General features: G+C 45.2%; 2 protein-coding genes across 5 annotated transcripts in view; both read right to left on the bottom strand.

Annotated features, from left to right (window-relative positions):
* LOC119374407 (signal recognition particle 54 kDa protein) overlaps positions 1-18,316 on the bottom strand; it is a 226,759-nt gene that overhangs the window by 40,082 nt on the left and 168,361 nt on the right. The window lies entirely within an intron of this gene.
* Positions 988-18,217, bottom strand: LOC119374406 (crossover junction endonuclease MUS81-like). The gene is made up of 12 exons (XM_037644494.2): positions 17,965-18,217; positions 16,279-16,351; positions 15,234-15,556; positions 14,471-14,563; positions 13,408-13,496; positions 11,012-11,239; positions 8,758-8,965; positions 6,333-6,449; positions 4,718-4,891; positions 3,636-3,739; positions 3,160-3,228; positions 988-1,068 (listed from the first exon to the last, which is right to left on the bottom strand). The coding sequence occupies exons 1-12, from the start codon at positions 18,109-18,111 to the stop codon at positions 1,002-1,004; spliced, it is 1,692 nt and encodes a 563-aa protein (XP_037500422.1). The 5' UTR covers positions 18,112-18,217; the 3' UTR covers positions 988-1,001.

Below are 18,316 nucleotides of genomic sequence, written 5' to 3'. Positions count from 1 at the left end.
TGATGTTCTTGTTTGCAAATCAACAACCCGATGAAAGGTGACGCGAAATTCGCGCATGCATTCCATCATTCCAAAGGTCTTTTAGTTCTCACGATGAGTCGACCAACTACAAATGCAAAAAACACGGCCTTTCAGTTTTCCACGTACCCGGCATTTATTGCAGCAGGAAAACAGCGCCATGTGCTCGTGACCAACTCTCTTTACGTTACGCCAGACTCGACGACAATGCTTTTGCGCGCTTTTGCAGCTACACGATTCGCATGTTCGATCATCATTCGTCATTTTTTCAATAACAGTGGATGCAGTGAGAACAGTTGCTTGGAATCCTATTTTGTAGTCAAAATAATGCGCACAGAGGGCTCAAAATATACATCACCGTGTGCTATGGTTAGAAGTGTGCAATAGAAAAAATTGAGTGCTATACCTGCTCATGATTATGTGCACTACTGACACATTGAAAAACAACATCGTTTTCTTAGTATAACGACTGCTATGAGCAGGTGCTCGTGATAACCACATCATGTCGCTGCAAATCTGGCCGCTAAACGTAATGTTTGCTCTGATGTAATTGTTAGAGCGAAAATTACACCAATGTGATACAAACTGTAGATGCTGGAAAAGAAAGTACGTACATTACTTAGCCCTAAGTTAACATGTTTCAATCCATGTGTACTACACTTCATAATTTTTAGGTGAATAATGTATTGGTTCGCACATGCACACGTGAAAACATCCATACAGAGGCCAATAAAACTTCGATGAACAAAAAACATTTATTTCGGACATTTCTCCTGCAAACAGCAACAAAATGCAGAGGCCAGAATCGAAATGAGAATTCCGCTCTGTCGTCAGTTTGAAGTTGATGTGTTTCTTCTGATGATGGAAGGAGCGACAGTGAGGAGATGATGCTACTCTCGTGATATATAAATATGTAATCTTCTCTTTAATAAATTTCTTTTTTTTTTCAGTGATTAATTGTGATTCCCCCCCGATTCCTTCTTTCACTGCAACGGTTCAGAACTTCCATACAGCGTCCACAACTTGTCGTGCAAGGCTTTGCCAGGAATCCTGCGTGACAAAAAGGGTAGGACTTGTTATTGACTATATAATCGGCGACAACCGTATCTCGACAGTGGAGCAAAGGCTACGGAGGCGGGGCTTTCGCACATTCGTGTTGCTCCGCAAGTAGTAGAGCAGCTTGCGACTGGTTTTGGTTTTTCTTGCCCGCATCATGAATGCGTTCTGAAAATGATATATACACGAAAAAATGTGAAACAAAGAAGCATTTCGATTGTTTGGTGTACATTTTAGTGTCATATTACTAGTATATTTTTCTTGGAGAAGACTGCGTCATGGACGCCATGTTTACTTTGAAAAACGGCCGTGCTGAAAAAGTGGTGCTGTCTAAGAAGTGGAAAGAAAAGGAAGGCATTCTTGCAAAGCAAACAATAACCATATTTTAGCTATAACTTCGCGCAACTGTCTGATTATAATTATAAAGAAAGCAGCATTTATTTCAGCAAGGCAAATGAGAAAATTATCAGTAAACATAAGTACAGTAGAACCCCGCTGTTATGTTCCTCACTGCTGCGTTTTCCCGGCTGTTACGTCGTTTTCCGCTGGTCCCGGCATAGCTCCCATAGGATACAATGTATTGGGAACCCCGCTGTTACGTTGTAACTGTCGGACCGTTCCCGTATGATACGTCGCGAAGTGCGCTCGGAGCCAACCGAGTGACTACCAAAGAGAGCGGCCATGGTGCATTTTCACGCAGCTTGGCCTCGTTTGACCGTAATATTAGCCGCATGAGAGGCGCAAGCAACAGAATCTTTCAATTGATGCGAACAAAAGCATGGCCTTCGAGATTCAAATTGCAAAGATGGCGTCTATGACGTAACTGCTCGCGAAAGCAAGGCCTTCGAGATTGGCATTTACTATTGACAAAAGCATAGCCTTTGAGATTTGTATTGCACAAACATGGCGTGTATGACGTAATTGCTTGCGAAAGCAAGGCCTTCGAGATTGGCATTCACTTCTGCCATCGCGTTGGCGTAGACTCATCATCATTGTCATTTGTCGGAGAACGGGAGGAGTTCGAGCTGGTTGGAGCTCGCATGGTCGTGCGTGCGGTTCGCAGTCGGACTCGCCGCGCCGGTCGTGATTGCGTGTGCTTAGTTCTTTCATGCCTACAGCTGTTGGTGTTAAAAAAATCACATACGTTGATTACATTTCTGTGGATGAGGCCGTCGTTAGCTCCGCGTTTCTAGCCATCGACTAGATCGCGGCTGAGCGCGCCAATTTTCGTGCTGCTCGTAAGAATTGAAATAAAATTCTGTACCACTAAATATTTTGCCGTTTTTCCTGTTTTTCATCTCTTACGTTTATTTCCTACGGTCCCTTCAAAAACGTATCAGCGGGGTTCTACTGTACTAGTATTTGTGGGTGCGGTGGCAGGCATGCGCTTCAGTTTTGCAGCTTCCAGAGTATTGCCAAGTTGTCGCCGAGTAAAGTTGGTTGAATTGTTACTCGTCGACTTGTTACTGACTTGTTGGTTGACTCGGTAACATGTCAACACAGATGACAACCATGTCTGTGTCTGCTTCTTTGTCGTCCGCGCTGTGTTTCCTGCTGTACAAGTTCATTCAAGATGAACAGCAACTGATCAAACGCATATCTATGAGTGCTCTTTGGTATGGCTAGGATGTAACCATGTGCTTAAGTTTTCTTGCCTTTTATCTATGATAATGACTTATACATGGTGAACTTCTGGATAGATTGAGTGTTATCATGTGTAACGCATAACAAACAGCCCATCTCCTTGCTTCCACAGCTGAAATGGCGTTCAACGAGTTGAGACGTCGAGCCAACATTTGGGGAGACAAATAAAATGCATCAATAAAACCAAAATGTGTTTTGCCTGTACTGGTGCTGCAAGTTTCTGACAACACCACAGACATTGTGAGCTCGGCTGTTCTGCTTGCGCTGTTTTTTACGATCATGAACAACCTACTAGCCCAGATTACCGCCCTTGTGAACACCACAGATGCAAACAAATCGACTCAATCAGTACTCAAATGAATCTCGTGTTTGATGAGCTACATAAAGTTCAAGACTGATTACCATGGCAATGAGCTCAACTATACAAGTGACCTGTCTTACCCACAGTCCTTCAGGAAAGCGGACCTACCACGAGGGTCGGAGGCAGCTCTCTCGAATGCTTCAAACAACCTGAAAAAAAAAAAGAACAGCTAAACTTGCCATGAATTCGCACCCTAGGAAACTAACCCTCAAATTATAGAGTAGTGAGATAAGCCAAGACAAGCCAGAAGCCAGCACCAATTGTAGATAAGACTAAAAGAGGGAGTAAAGCGAGTGCCATTTTGGACTAACTCTGCATGTGGCACTGACTGCAAAGTTCGAGCACTTGTAGCACTTTTAATCTGGTAGGTGTTGCAAGTGTTGCGATGTGCTACCTTGACCACGGCTTACACGTTTGGTGCATTTGGCACACAACGTTTATGATTACAAGTATGACAGCTGTAATAAAACACGACTACAAAACAAACCATTTACGAACACTGTAACATCTGTCGTTACATTGGACGCCGTACGTGTGGGAAGCAGGCGATGCTTACCTTATAGGCGTTGGGTACCTTTCCACCAGAGGCATCACCTTGTCGAGTGAAAGACCCTTGACTTGGAGGAGGTTTAGGGCCAACATTTCACGTACTTGAAGGCCCTGCAAGATGCCAAACAAAAGACTTAAAAGCAAATTAATAAAATAAATAACGCTAAAAGAGATGGGCGTGCGTACGTATCACTGCACGTAAGCTGACCCCGCCTATGACGCAGTCCGCCCAACTGAAACGTGATCGAAGTACCCAGAAACAAAGCGGGTAATTCTGGAAACCAGGGGAAAAAAAATCTAGGGCCATATTCTGAGCTGGTCACTTTTGGCAACAATGCAACTTTGCACTATGTAGAATCTCATGTGTCCAATGACCTGGCAACCTTTCCTCAACCTGCCAACCAGCGTGTACAGACAAGTGATACTATTATGGCGACATCTCTAAGTATATGGTCACTGAAAAGTTTACTACCCAGAATGAGAAATTTATTTCCATACTTATCGTTCATTAGCCTCACTAGAGGACAGCTCTTTAACACTATGGGCCATAACACGCCCACTCTGTGGCATTTGAATTCCCGTTTTTCATCCACTTCAAGGCTGTGAAATGTAGAAAACGTGCAACACTGCTCTCTTGCAGCTGATGCCTCAGCATGTATAACACCTCGAACCTCGATATAACGAATTATCGGTTATAACGAATTAATTGATAATAATCTTGTCATAGACACAGTGTTACAAATAAACGTTTACAACGAATTTTCGGATATAACGACATTATTTTTGTGGCAGATGTGACTGTTATAATAAGGTTGGAATATAATGCCTATATTCAGTTAACACAATGTTGTTGTCCAAGCCTAAGCGATAACTTGTCACGATCCTCTGATGACTGTAACAATGAAGGTGAACTGTTTCCAGTGACGTGAATGTCGTTTAGGCTTCGTATTGGTTGCAACTTGCAAATGATTTTGGGGCCCATATCCTTGTAAGTAAACATGCAGATTACCTGTGGAGCAAGTAAACGTAGATTGAAGACTTAAAAATGTGTTTTTTCAAGATGGAAAGGACACAGTAGTCTTTGCTTACCCGGCTCTTCACTCCTCCTGCATTGAAGTCCTCCCAGGTAGGCTTCCCCTCAAGGAACTCGGCAGATGACGTTGCTGCAGCTTTCTTGGTCTGCAGGTGGCACGTGGTGATGCCCAGGAAGCAGGCGGTGTCTCTGGGGTCTCGCGTCCACTTGATCAGGAAACCGTTCGACACCTGAAGGCAACGCACAGAATGCAGGACACCTCAAGGACTGCACAATTGCTCTGAATGACAAAGAAATTGAATGCCTGGATTCTTCTACACGAGTTACCTCGTCATAATTTCGCCTGATTTTTTGCCGCTTTCTTGATTTTTGTTTTATCTTGGACTTCACGCACAGGCTTTTCTAAGGATCACGTGTGTGATATCGTGTTTTCTCTTTTCCTGTTCCTTGCAATAAAAGTTGGTTAGAAGTCAGTCCCATGTTTTTTGTGTCCCTTCCACGCTGTTTATGAAATCATGGAATACCAACTACACTCAAACCTCGTTATAACGAAAGCGGATATAACGAATTATCGGTTATAACGAAGTAAATGAAGAACAGTCTTGTCATAGCTACAGTGTTACAAATAAACGTTTATAACGAATTTTCGGATATAACGAAGTTATTTTCGTGGCAGGTGCAACTTTGTTATAATGAGGTTTGAGTGTAGTAGTCCAGTCACACACCTTGCTTCAAGGACTCTGAAAAGCCAGGTTTGCTCACCGTGAAATTGACAAGTGCAGCGTGTAAAATGAATTATGCGGTGGCAGTTCTGTCTGCAAGGTGTCAAGTGTCTGCGTGGCACAAAGGTTACCGAAACACGCAAGTGCCCTAGTCGCATCTTCTGCAATTTACATTGCTAATTAGATAAAGATGAAGGAAAGAGGATCACGACGCGTGATCACATTGTGATCTCCTTTCCTCCGTCCTCGTCTAATCAGTGCTGCAAGTTGTCAAGGACAAATTATTATCAACGCGCCTAAGTTTACCTCCCGGTGCACGTTACTTGCATTGAACGTGAAAGCACTAATTAATAATTTCCGTGGCTTTATGTGCGAAAACCACAATATGATTATTAGGCACGACGTAGTGGAGGGCTCTGGGAATTTCGACCTGCTGGGGTTCTCTAACGTGTACCTCAATTTAAGTACACAGGCCTCTAGCATTTCGTCTCCTCTGAAATGTGTCCGCCACGGCCGGGATCGAACCTGCATCTGTCGCGCCAGCAGCTGAGCACCATAACCACTGTACCACCACGGTGGCAAATGAGAAAGCACGGCATGTCGGTGTGTGACGACTATATTGGTGTCCTTGCTATTTCAACATCCATATTACAGGACAGGACGTCCTCATTTTGCTGTGTGATGATGCCATTAATTGGTCGCATGAGTTCTCTCACCATCGGGTGGAGGTGCCGTTATGGCCTTTGAGAGTATTTGACGTAAACAATAAAAAAAAAATGCACTAAAATAAACAAATAAACTTTGCATTTCTTTCTCGCACATGTGTATAACGACCCACAGGACATATGAACTATGAAGCGATGAGCTAATAGACGACACAACGAAGTGAAGAATGACAGAAACGAGGAGCTTTCAAGAATGACAGAACTTGGGAACGTGGTTCCCCCACCTGCGTGTTTAGAATGCCCTGCTCCAAGGCGGCGTCGGAGATGCAGGAAGTGGACTTCCCGCCCGTTTCCTCGATGAGGTAGACCACTGGCTTGATGCCCGATGCACCGAGTCGCACCTGAATGAGAGAGCAAATGTTTGTATCTTTGCTCATCGAACATCAAAAGCAGGCGCATAATATGACCGGTACAGGTGAACCTCATTGTAATGAAACGGTACTAGACAACACAAAAGTAACTTTTGTGTTGAGGGTGAGGATGTGTGGTGGTGCCGTCTGCGATGCACACCTCAGTGACGTGACAAGTTCTAGAGCGTGCGCAGTGTCTGTTATGGCATCGCCCGCTCCTACACTTTGCTTTGCAATGTGCAGGCACAAAATTGCGGCCTCTTGCGGAGATTACACAATTCTAGGTGGGAGAGTGTTTGATTCTATTGTTTTATATGTTGTACCAGTATGATAAAATCCTGCGTTTTTTAATTTTTTTGTGCGTGACTCTTTATCGAGCTTAAAGGGACACTAAAGAGAAATATTAAATTGAGCTAGATTGAAGGATTAGGCTTACGCAACAACCAAATCACCGTTTCTGGCGAGAACAGAGCATTTTTAAGCGAGGAAACAATGAAACTGAGAAACTGGAGTTGCACCCTCTGTCATGGTTTGTGGGTACCTTAGTAATGGACGTCAGATCACCTATTCTGATTACTTAACGGCTTACAGATGAAAAGTGAATTGTATATACTACTTTGACAATAAATAAATGTACAGTAAGCTAGAGCTGTTGCTACATCTCACGGCCACGGAGCTCTCGGATGCCTGCTGATACACAGAAATCGGCAGCCGAGATGGTAACGTCAACTCCTGCATTCGATGCCGGCGATTCATATTGAGCAGTGGCACCAGGGACTTTTGGTGGTTATGTCCGACACTAGAAATTTGTTTATTTGCTCAGAGAGCGGTGATACACTCCAACACAGGAACGGTGGCTGCGGCACTGGAGCCACGACAGTGACAAATTCGGAAGCAGGAATAAGATTCATCCTTCAAGTCTGAACTGAAAATTGTGGAAATAATACACGATAGGAAGACGTGGAATGAACAGTTCGTTTATACGGTTATACTGCATGATTCGTTCCTCATTCTTTTGATGTAGCTACTGTTTTCTGCACCTATTTGAAGCAGTAATTCATTTTGGCTATGTTCATTTTATACTGTACGGTAAGTAAACAGAAAACACACAACTCTCAATACAGCAAGTAATGCTTGTGTGGTATCACAATGTACTGGGTAAAAATGTTCGGCGCATTGCTGGCACGGAATGATGCTTCCCATCACGTTCAAGTGCCCTTCGCTAGTAGGATTTTCTGTTGCTCTGTTAGTCTATTGGTCCCCTCAGGTCGTGTTATCTCTAATTTTAGTATTAGCCATTTCATGCCTGCTTAAATTCGTTATTAGTTCAGTTTTGGTCCAACACCCTACTATGTGCACGTTGCACTCAAATCTCGCAATTATGACATCTTCGACAAATCACACCTGTGCATATCAAAGCACACAGGTGCAAGGATGATTGAACAAAATGGTGCACCAGTATGGACTTGTGCAACACGTCAAATATGCCGCATGTCTTTCAGTAGATCTAGAAAAGGCTGTGGAGAAAGAAATATTTCAGGAAAGGAATCCATCAGGCCACTACAGGCACATGCGGGTCATGTGACAGCATCATGGCTGGGCGAAAAGGAAATGCAGTTCATGTTGCAGCATGCCAGATCGCGCTTCCAGCTTGTTTCCATCATCTACATGCACTTTCCAAACGTAACGCTAAGAAATTACACCACATACTGTCCTATTTATTGCGGATTCTTCCTGGATTTCAATCGGAAGTACTAGAAAACGAAAGTGACGAGGATTGTGGTCACAGTTATAATTCAACGCTGCCCCAGTTACAAGAGGTGCTGCCCATGAAACAAGCTACCACCAGTAATATCACAGCAGAGGGCGCATGTGAATCGGCATTGAACAGCCTTAAAATGGCAAGCCTATTCAAATAGAATTCTGCACACGCATTGCAATCTCTTCATCGAACTTTAGTGTGTGTCGTGTACTGCAAACATGTTCAACTTATCTGAGCCTGCTCATCTGACAGAGGGCAGAGCGGTGCCATGACTTCATTGGGGCGCCAGAGTGAACACGATTTCACCTCCCAAATACACTCAAACCCTGATATAACAAAAACAGATATAACGAATTATCGTTTATAACGAAGTAAGTGAAAAGTAGTCTTGCCATAAATACAGTGCTACAAATAAATGTTTATAACGAAGTTTCGGATATAACGAACTTACTTTCGTGGCAGATGTGACTTTGTTATAATGAGGTCCGAGTGTAGTTCTCACTCCTTGTAAGAGGCACGGCTGCTTTTTGCCCTCACCTTCTGCTCGTGAAATCGGCCGTCCACGATGCTCTTTGCTAGGTCGTCAGTTCGCTTTCTTTCCACCAGGGGGCCGAGGACCCACTCGCGCCGACCATGTATGCCACCCTCCGACCGGCACACCCAAACGAAGTCGCCCACGTTGAGCCTCCGAACCTCGTGCAGGATGTCCAATGCCCGCAGCTCACGCAAGAAGCGTTCCTGCGAACTGCAGCGACAAATATAAGATAATGGACAACTGAGTGAAAACCACTGTAAGATATAGGAGGACACAAGACCACAGCGCTGTGCTGTGCTTGTCTCGTCTCTTTAGTGCTGTTTTTCACTCGTAATCATGAACACACTAGCCCAAATGCGTAAGGTGATAGTCAAAGTTAGGTAAAGACAGCCTCCCCTGTTGATCTATCGAGATACACGACTTGATTTAGTCACGTGGTTGCGACGGTGAAGAAAAGCAATCACACACGCTAATGATCGAACTCTTTATTGGGCGAACTTGTGCCCAGAAAAAGAATTACACTCTCAGTGCAACAATATAGGCACACATGGTCGTCGGTCAATGAATAGTCTGCTTGTGTGTGAAATGTGTCAGCTTTTATACATGCTCATGGTCGTGTTAGCTCTATAAGAAACTGTATTGTTCGCGTTATGCATGCAATCTTATTGAAAGATTCCTAAATAATCGGGAACGTTTCAAGACATTCTGGCACAGCCTGCGCGAGGCAGTGGTTACAGGTGTAACGGGCTGGTTACATAAAATTAGAAAGAGAAGCACGTGTGGCATTGCCCCCCTCCGAAAAAGCACTGTCCTGACGCCTAAAACAGAACATGGAAGTGTGTGGCAATATTGTAAGTGTATGTACGCAACTGTCCCTACAGGCACTTTTTGAAATTTTTTATCCTCGATGACGAGATAACATTTAAACCATAACACCTACTCCTGCCCAAGACGGCAGTAACAACTAACTTGCTAAGTAACTATCTTGCAAAAAAACCAACTTGCTAACTAGCAAACTAACTAGATGACTAACCAACTTGATAACTGAACAAATTAGTAAATATAGTGTGGTAGCTGCCAAGGCACTTGCTGAACAGCTCCATTAGTTAATGTATGAGTAGGGTAAATGCGAGTACTGTAACATATGAACACAGAGAGAAGTGGACTCATCGCATTGTGCACAGCATCATTAGCGACAAGAAGAGAGAGAAAAAACTAATGAAGTATTCTTTTTTCCCACACCTGCTGTTATGTCATCATGCACGCAGAGATACAGAACATAACATTGACAGTGGCAAGTGTGATCAAAGATCACATACGGTTGCACGAAGTACAGTCATGCCCAATATGAGTTGCAACATGCTGCCCATCATCAAAGCGGCGCCAACACTGCATGGTGGTGCCAAGATAGAAAACAATTAGCGACATAAGCACTGTTTTGACTATTGGTATTTCAAAACCAATTTCACATACGCCAGTGTTATACCCTTGTTACACACAGCCCATATAATGTCATTCGCAGTAAATGACATTCATTTTGAATGTAATTGCAGCCTTGCGTTCCGGGTCTACACGGGTATACAAAATGGCATTCGCAATTGATGTCGATGTTTGTCGTCGGTGCAGTGCGCTTTTTGCTGCCGCTGACGAAACTGCAGAGTTTACTTCCATGCCTGGCGGATAGATATCGCGTGCAAAATTCTGACCTTGCTACTGAGGCACTACTTCACCGAAACAGCGTGGAGGAATCGAAGAAGAAGAAATAACAGCCGAGCATTTCGTAAACGTGCCCGATAGGTGGTGTTGGCGTCACGTCAGAGTCTGGGAAAAAGAATATTTATATCCACAAATTGCTTCAACTACTGCGCTGTACGTCAAAAAGATATAAAAATTAAACTTATTAATAAGAACTTTAACTTTGATTAACTTTCGCTGCAACTTACCAATTTTGCAATTTTTTGCTGAGCTTTTGTCGTCGAGACCACACATGTCACGCATGCATGAGTCTGCAAAACGCATTCAATGGGCAAATGCCATTAGCTGTGAATGTCATTTGGTGCGCCCGTGTAGCGGCAACAAAAATGACACTACCACCTAATCACATTCACTGCGAATGACATTACGTGTGCCATGCGAAAGGGGTATTACAGTACAGGCTTGGGGCCCCTTCAACAACAGCTACTATACTGCAACTCATACTGAGCACCACTATACATCTAATGGCTGACATGAAATACTATAGATTTTCGTTCTCACACAGCCGTGGTTTCGCTGCAGTCGACGAGTAAAACGATGCGCAGGGAATCCAGGGGCGGAGGGGGCGGTAACGTCACAACCGGGAAGCCGTTCGATGCATCTTCGTCCGATAAAGACGACGTGAAGATGCCGTCGCCGTTCAGGACGTGCGAAGCCGCCGATCCGGGTGGCGTTCCCGGCGATATCAGCCGGCAGGCCAGCTCCTCGCCTTCGTCTGTTAGGCTGAACCTGTGAAAAGAATGGAGTCACGTACACGTGTACACATCGAACCTGGAAGGGACCACGAAACAGTTTCGATATAGGGTGATTTGATACTACAGATAGTACAGTCGAACCTCGATATATCGAACGGCACGGCGATCGCGAAATAGTTCGATATATCCAGAATTCGATATAAAAATCACGTAAAAAATGCGTCAAGGACTTGTGGAAAACAACCAACGAACCAATCGTGGTGCAGTAAATACTCACTTGAAGATTCAAACAAAGTATTTATTGTGTTGGCTTAAAATACTGAAAAAGAGTAGCCTGCTTTTTGTTGGCAATGGCGTGTTTGACGACTGCGTCCTCAACATAGTCCAGGCGATCCACAAGTGAAAGGCCGGTGCCTTCAATCGCGCTGCAGTGGCGGCGCGCAAGGGCCAAAGCGGCTACGACCTCAGCTGATGTCGGGAGCGGGGCACCATCAGCGCTTGCGGGATCCACCTCGGCAGCGTCTTCATTCGGCTGCTCAGCGGTAGCTTCGGCGACGATCTCTACATCCGTTAGCTCCGCCGTTGTACCAGTGCTGTCGTCACCTCCAACGAAGTCTTCGATGCACATGCTTTGCGGCTCCGCACCAACAAAGCTCTCCAGCTTGCTCCACGTTTCGGCGAGCTCGCTTCTTCATCTGCGCATGCCAACTCAGCTTCCTCGGATTCTTCCACTGATGCTTCGTCAGTGCGTCCACCGAAGCCCGCATGCCGAAAGCAGTTGGCTATCGTCGACTGCTTGACGTTTTCCCACGACGCCTTGAGCATTTGGATGGCGCCCAAAAGATCGATCTTCAGATCTTGGCCCATCCGGAGTCTTACAAGCAAAATGTCGATCAGCCGACGCTTGTAGACAGACTTAAATGTGCGGATAATGCCCTGGTCCAACGGTTGGAGCTTCGAAGTGGTGTTGGGCGGCAGAAATACCACTTCGATGTTGCTCAGCTGGGCATCGGTGTGGTGTGCCGTGCAGTTACCGACGATAAGGCATACCTTCCGTCCCTGACGCACCAGGTCCGAATCCCACGCCTTCAGCCTAGATTGCTTCCAGTTTTGCTGCAAAAGTCAGGGTCGTCCGTTTCTTCGCGTCTGCAGCCATCGCTACACACACCACAACGCGCGGCAGGCCGAGCACAACAACGAGCGATGCGAGTGCGACGGATGCCTGGCGATACCGCGATACTATCAAGGAGGAGCTGGTGCAACAAGTGCAGTGCGTCATTGCTGCAAGGCTGCGGCGTGCGTATGCCGCTACGTTCAAGTGGCGCACTCGGCGCCATCGATGTGTGCAGCAGTCGTAAACGCCCACCGCGCTACCGCTATTTTCGAGAGTTGCGGGAAAGCTCGCCGCCTGTCAACGGAGCGCGGCGGGAAAGCTCGCCGCCTGTCAACGGAGCGCGGGCGGTTTGGGGTGGCCGAGTTCGATATATCCATTATACGTCAAACTTCGTTCGAAATAAAAAATAAAAATGCATGCGATTTCCCACGTGATATAGGAACCGTTCGATATAGGCAATAATTCGATATGTCCGTGTTCGATATATCGAGGTTTGACTGTACATGCTCCAGGTGGTATGCTTCACTGCATAACACTTTCTTCTGCTCTCAGTATGCTTCGCCGCGTGGCACTACTGTGCGGCAGAGAAATGCTTTTATCATTGATGTTATGTTACACACTGGGTGGTTGGTTTATGGCAGGGGTCTCAAACACGCGGCCCGCGCACCTGTCGCTAGCGGCCTGAGGCTTCACACGGAGTAAAGTTTTGTGACTTGGCTAAATTGTATTCGCATTATTTGCTCACCTATTGCAATTAATAGCACTTTGTTCGGGTAAGCTACAGAAACGGGACGAGTCTCAAGCATTTTTTTTTTCGTGAGGCACCTGTTGTGGTCACGAGTTGAAACATCACCATGAAACGAAGGCACTACATTTCAGAATAGGTGTTCAGATTTTGATGTCTCTGTCGACGCATCCAAATCTGGAATCATCCCCAATATATAATTTTCAACATTCGTTACGGGCATGTATTTGCACAATGCTGTAGTATTTGGTGACAAATACATTAGACTTGCTTTATGATAGCGTCTTTGAACAATGCAAGAGCATTTGGCTGCATTTCAACAAACGGCCAGCAGAAACCTCACCTTGCCGGACAACCTTGCTTCGTCACGAGCCCCTTCTTGATCAAGGTTGCCATGCTGCTCCAAGCTGTGTAGTGGGTATCTGGAAGGGGCTACAAAACAGAGACTGCCTGTCAAAGCAGTAGAAGTTGAATAAAACATCATACAGTTGAACCTTGATGATTTCAAATCTACTGCTAATTTCAACCGAAGCACAAATCGAATGGCCCAGGTGGTTCCAACAGACTTGTGCGTGTTTATTTGAACAGAAAAAAGACTCGCAAATGTAACTACAAGAACAACCAAATGACTATTTAAAACAATTTGTTGCTAACACGAATTTGTAGCTCACTGTGTCATTGGAACAAACATGCTCCAATCGAGCAGAAAAATTGGCTCCAACTCCGCCATTGGAATTCAGTGTCAAACAAAGATGCACACCTTCAGCCTTCAACTCAGTCCCTCCGCTGCAACGCATTTACTTATGACCAATGATCAGGTTGACTTGAGGACACGCACACTCTCCTACATTCCCTCTCTACTCTAGGCACCAAAGTAGACGGGTTTGGCAGTGCACGATTGGTTTAAGGACTCACATGATGAACTGTTTGTTAACTCCTTAACCGTTTAAATATTTTCATAAGTTTACTCCATAAAACGTTAATTATTAAAAAAGTTGCTACTAAATATTTCTCTGCTAAAAAGCAAGTTCTTGCTGAAAAAAAAAAAAAGAAGCATTTATAAGGTAAAACCAGCTTAATGAAGTTTAATGTTAATTACTGATGAAAAAAAGGACGGCTACCAGCTAATAATTAACGATAAAGAACAAAACAAGTACCAGAATGCGGTTAGAAATTTTCAGCAACCTGACAATGGTTTTATCAACCTGACAATTTTAATCATTCTGATGACAATGAAAATCTTTTCCATTAAGCGGACGAGCTACACTCGTCAAAACGGTTTGGGGACAGTTCTGCAAAGATGAGGTGTGCTCATACGAAATGGGGAAGGGGTTAGGTGCTGTTCCACATTCATCCAGTGCTGCCCAGACAATAATGTTTGACAGCCAGCCAGTGAGCGCACTCACCTGCGTGAAGGATGCGTCGCAGAGAGGCTGTGCTGCAACGATGAGGTCTGATTTGCTCATCCAGTCATGACTGCTGGCACCCGCCCAGGTGGCCTGCGCAAACAAAAGCGTGTCATGCGTCGTGATGCCGTTGTAATCTATGACTATGACAGGCCTGTGAGGCAAGTGTGGCGATTTTGGAATTGTGAAAGAGTAATTTACTAATATGTATGAGCAAAATCGTCTTTCTCTTTAGTGAAGGAAAGAAGACGGCTTTTAAGGGCTCGTTTTTCTTTGTTAGACACAATATTAATGAAAACTAACAGACAATAATGCCAAGGAAAGTAGAGGGAATGCTATTTGTAGTAATTAGGATATAAATGTGAAGAAAGCAAAGTGGACAAAAAGATAACTTGGCGCCTGCAAGTACCGAATCTGCGACCTTCGAATAATGCGTCCGATGCTCTACCACTGAGCTACGGCAGCGGTCATCCCCCCGTCCACTTTATAGGGTATATATGTGCATTTAAAACTAGGAGTGTTAGTCAGTGCCAATCGCAGCCATGGCGGCGAGTGTGGAACACTCTTTTTCTGCCTTTTGGCGTCACGTAGCACGGGATCTTTTTACGAGCTGGCAGCTGACCAATAATCCCTTGCACACTACCTGAAGGCATCAAGTCTGCCAGAACGAGACCCTTGCTATGAATGAAGGAAAGAAGATGGCTTTTAAGGGCTCGTTTTTCTCAGTTTGTCTCTTTAATTATGCGCGAGACGTTAATTTCACCTTGAGCTGCAGCCTCCTCTGACCCAGGACCACGAGTATGGCGTGGGCTCCACTGCGCGGCAGCGGAATGTACTTCCGCGGTCCCCTTTTCTTAGCGGTCGGACCCGCGTCGTCCGCTTTCTTTCGTTTCACTTTGCCCGCGGGGGCCTGTCCTCCACTGCTAGAGGTCGTCGCGTCGTACTGGCTAGCCGACGCCGGTGAGTCATCCTCGTCCGTCGAGTCCAACACCGTCGGTGCCGCGGAGTCAGAGGGTGGGCACCAGTCGGGGTTCTCCCGCCAATGCTCTTCCAGCTTTTTGTCGAGCATGTTGCACAGCTTGTCGCCTGCGGAAGAATCCATTGACAAGGTTGCATTCAGTTGAGGCTCACCTCAGAAACTTGGCACAGCAGCAGAAATAAAAACATGGCATAAAACAAATCTGGAGGCGACCCTAATCCTTGACTTAGGGCTCCAGAAATTTCAACCACCTGGGCTTCTTTAATGTGCACCTAAATCTAAGCACACAAGCCTGTAGCATTTTCGCCTCCATTGATAATGCAGCCACCGCAGCCGTGATTCGATCCTGCGACCTTCATGTCAGCAGTCCAGCACTATAACCACTAGACCACCGTGGCGGATTTGACATTCGTGAGCCCTCGTGTATTCTTTGGGTTAACTTTTTGTTGCACACGTTGCTGAAGTGGATCTCAGAGGCCACGTAGAAAGTAGCACGTGGTTGAGATATGCTCTGCCAGATGCTCCAATGATGCCAGCTGCTCACAAGAAAACCGTCTGCTCTATCAATCCACTCAATGAGTTTACATTAATGATCCTGACAGTTAATTGGCCTTTACCTTGAGAAATTCAAGCCCCGATATCATATGTGTCCAATAAAACTCTTAACTTGAACCAGAATCATTGATTTCTATTTCTTAGAGGACTTTTTCTGAATGTTTGGAAAACCAGACACAAAGTGCTCGACCAGCAACCATAAGTGCTTCAAAGCGAAACAAGAGGGTTATTCGATGCTAGTACCACTAAAAAAAGAAGTGAAGACTCCACTCACCAAAGTACTCCAAGATCTTTGCCTCTTTGCCGCTCTTCAGCACCAGGGGGTATTTTTTGAGTGACTTTAATGCCTGCATGCAAAACAAACACCTTTTTTATCACACATACAATACCTTCACTGGTAAACAGTAAGCGATCTACAAAGCTCTGTGCAATGCGTGACTTCCCTAAGGAATTATAGAAATAAAATTCAGAAAGAAAAATAATAGGAAAAAGAACAACACTTTACTGCACACGTTATTGTATATTGGCTGAATAAATAAATAAAAACAAAACAATAATGACGGACAGCAGCGCAGGTCTAAATTTGGGATAAACTTTGACATTCCTGCAAGAGACAGAGAGCAAAAAATTAATAACAAAAATTTTAAACATTTCAAGATACTATTGCAACAAGACAGCTATGAGAAAACCAGGCTAGTTTTCAAAGTCACACCCAGCTACGTCACAAGCAGGAGGTTACTGCTTTCGGGAATTACGCTGGAACTAAAGACTACCTTACGGGTGCGTTAAAGCGTCGTCACCTTGGGATGCTAACATTGCCATTTTGTATGTCACAACTAAATGTACAGTACTACTGTAGACTTGTACACATCACAATGGCTCTACGGAGGCATTCGGCACTTCAAGACCCCGTTAATTTGACATAACGACATACAAAATGGAGAAACCATTCGTGCAAAAGCCCAAGAAGGTGAATCCCACGAACCAAAAATAAAACAGGCACAGTTACACAGATGCGCGTGGCCGCGCTTGTAAAGTTCTAGGTGACTACATAATCTGTTGCGGTCACCTAGTCACTTTTTGTGCGCACGAAAAAAAAGGGCGATGGCCCTCACTGCTACACAGGCGAATTCTTACGGGTGCCTCTGTACAACATATGTTTGTCAATGAGCTTCATAATGCATGATTGGTGTAGACACATTTTCGATGATGTGAATTCGTCCTATTGACCACTGTGAAGGTTGCCTGGCGACGTGCACGCTTGGAGGACGACCTCTCCTATGAGGTTTGTAAAGACTGTCGTGATTTAGAGTGACATCGGCCACCAAGTTGCGACCTGGTGAAGACTTAGTTGGGTGCGACCACCATTCACGTATGTCGGCTGTCCTACCCGCGTCGCTGAAAAACACATCTAGGTTTTTAGCTACTCAGTACCGGGTAACTGTGCACTCACCCGAGAAGTAGATAGAACTGTGCAAGCATTTCACGAAGATTTTGCAAAGTAGATATTTGTTATGTCACCTACATCTATAGAAGCGGAGTCAACTAGTATATAAACGCTGCAAACAGCCTGCTGCCTATTCGCTCAAACTGAATGTCACATTGAAAAAATGTGTAGCAGCTGCTCTCATGCAATTGTTGTGTCCTAATCGATGCCGTCTTTCGCGTCAGCAGATGCTCCTAATGCCGTAATTGCATCGCAATGGGAATATTTAGGACCCTTTGCTGTTTTACTGCGCAGTTTAGCTGAGAACAGAGTCAACGATTGGCGCATCCGTTCTAGTAGTAGTCCAAATTGACACGCGTATCAATAGCGGGCGTGCGCCGACGAGATTTCATACTCGTAGAGAACTGCCGAGAATTAGGCAAAATAGCCTCAACAATACCACCGCGTCAAAAGAAAGTGTCATGTTGGATGACATGTTATCCAACCGTAACACCGTAAGAAGCCGTGTAATACCTTGCCGTAGACATGCTGAAGTTTGCTGTTGCTGGCGACGGCGGTCTCCTTCCACTCCTGAAGCCATTTCGTGAAGAGGGGATTAGGATCGGGATCCTTCTTTTTGATGCGCCGCAGTTTTGTCACCGTTGCCGAAGCTTTCGCCATCCTGCTGAGCTCGGTCGTTCTCTCAGTGCTTACCGAGCGGGACAGCAAGGGATCACTTGTAGACGCACAAAAGAACGTTGTCACGTTGCCCTAAAGCGTCACGGGCTCCTCAGCGATCCATTATTTAGCGAGGTTTCGCATAAAACTGGCACTCGCCGTAGCTGTAATCGCACGTTGGCATCGGCAACACGCGAATTGACGGTTT

This window comes from Rhipicephalus sanguineus, chromosome 11 (assembly GCF_013339695.2).
Source record: "Rhipicephalus sanguineus isolate Rsan-2018 chromosome 11, BIME_Rsan_1.4, whole genome shotgun sequence".
Classification (NCBI taxonomy): domain Eukaryota; kingdom Metazoa; phylum Arthropoda; class Arachnida; order Ixodida; family Ixodidae; genus Rhipicephalus; species Rhipicephalus sanguineus.
Note: the sequence above shows the minus strand (reverse complement) of the source record. Positions and strands in the feature narration are given on the sequence as shown.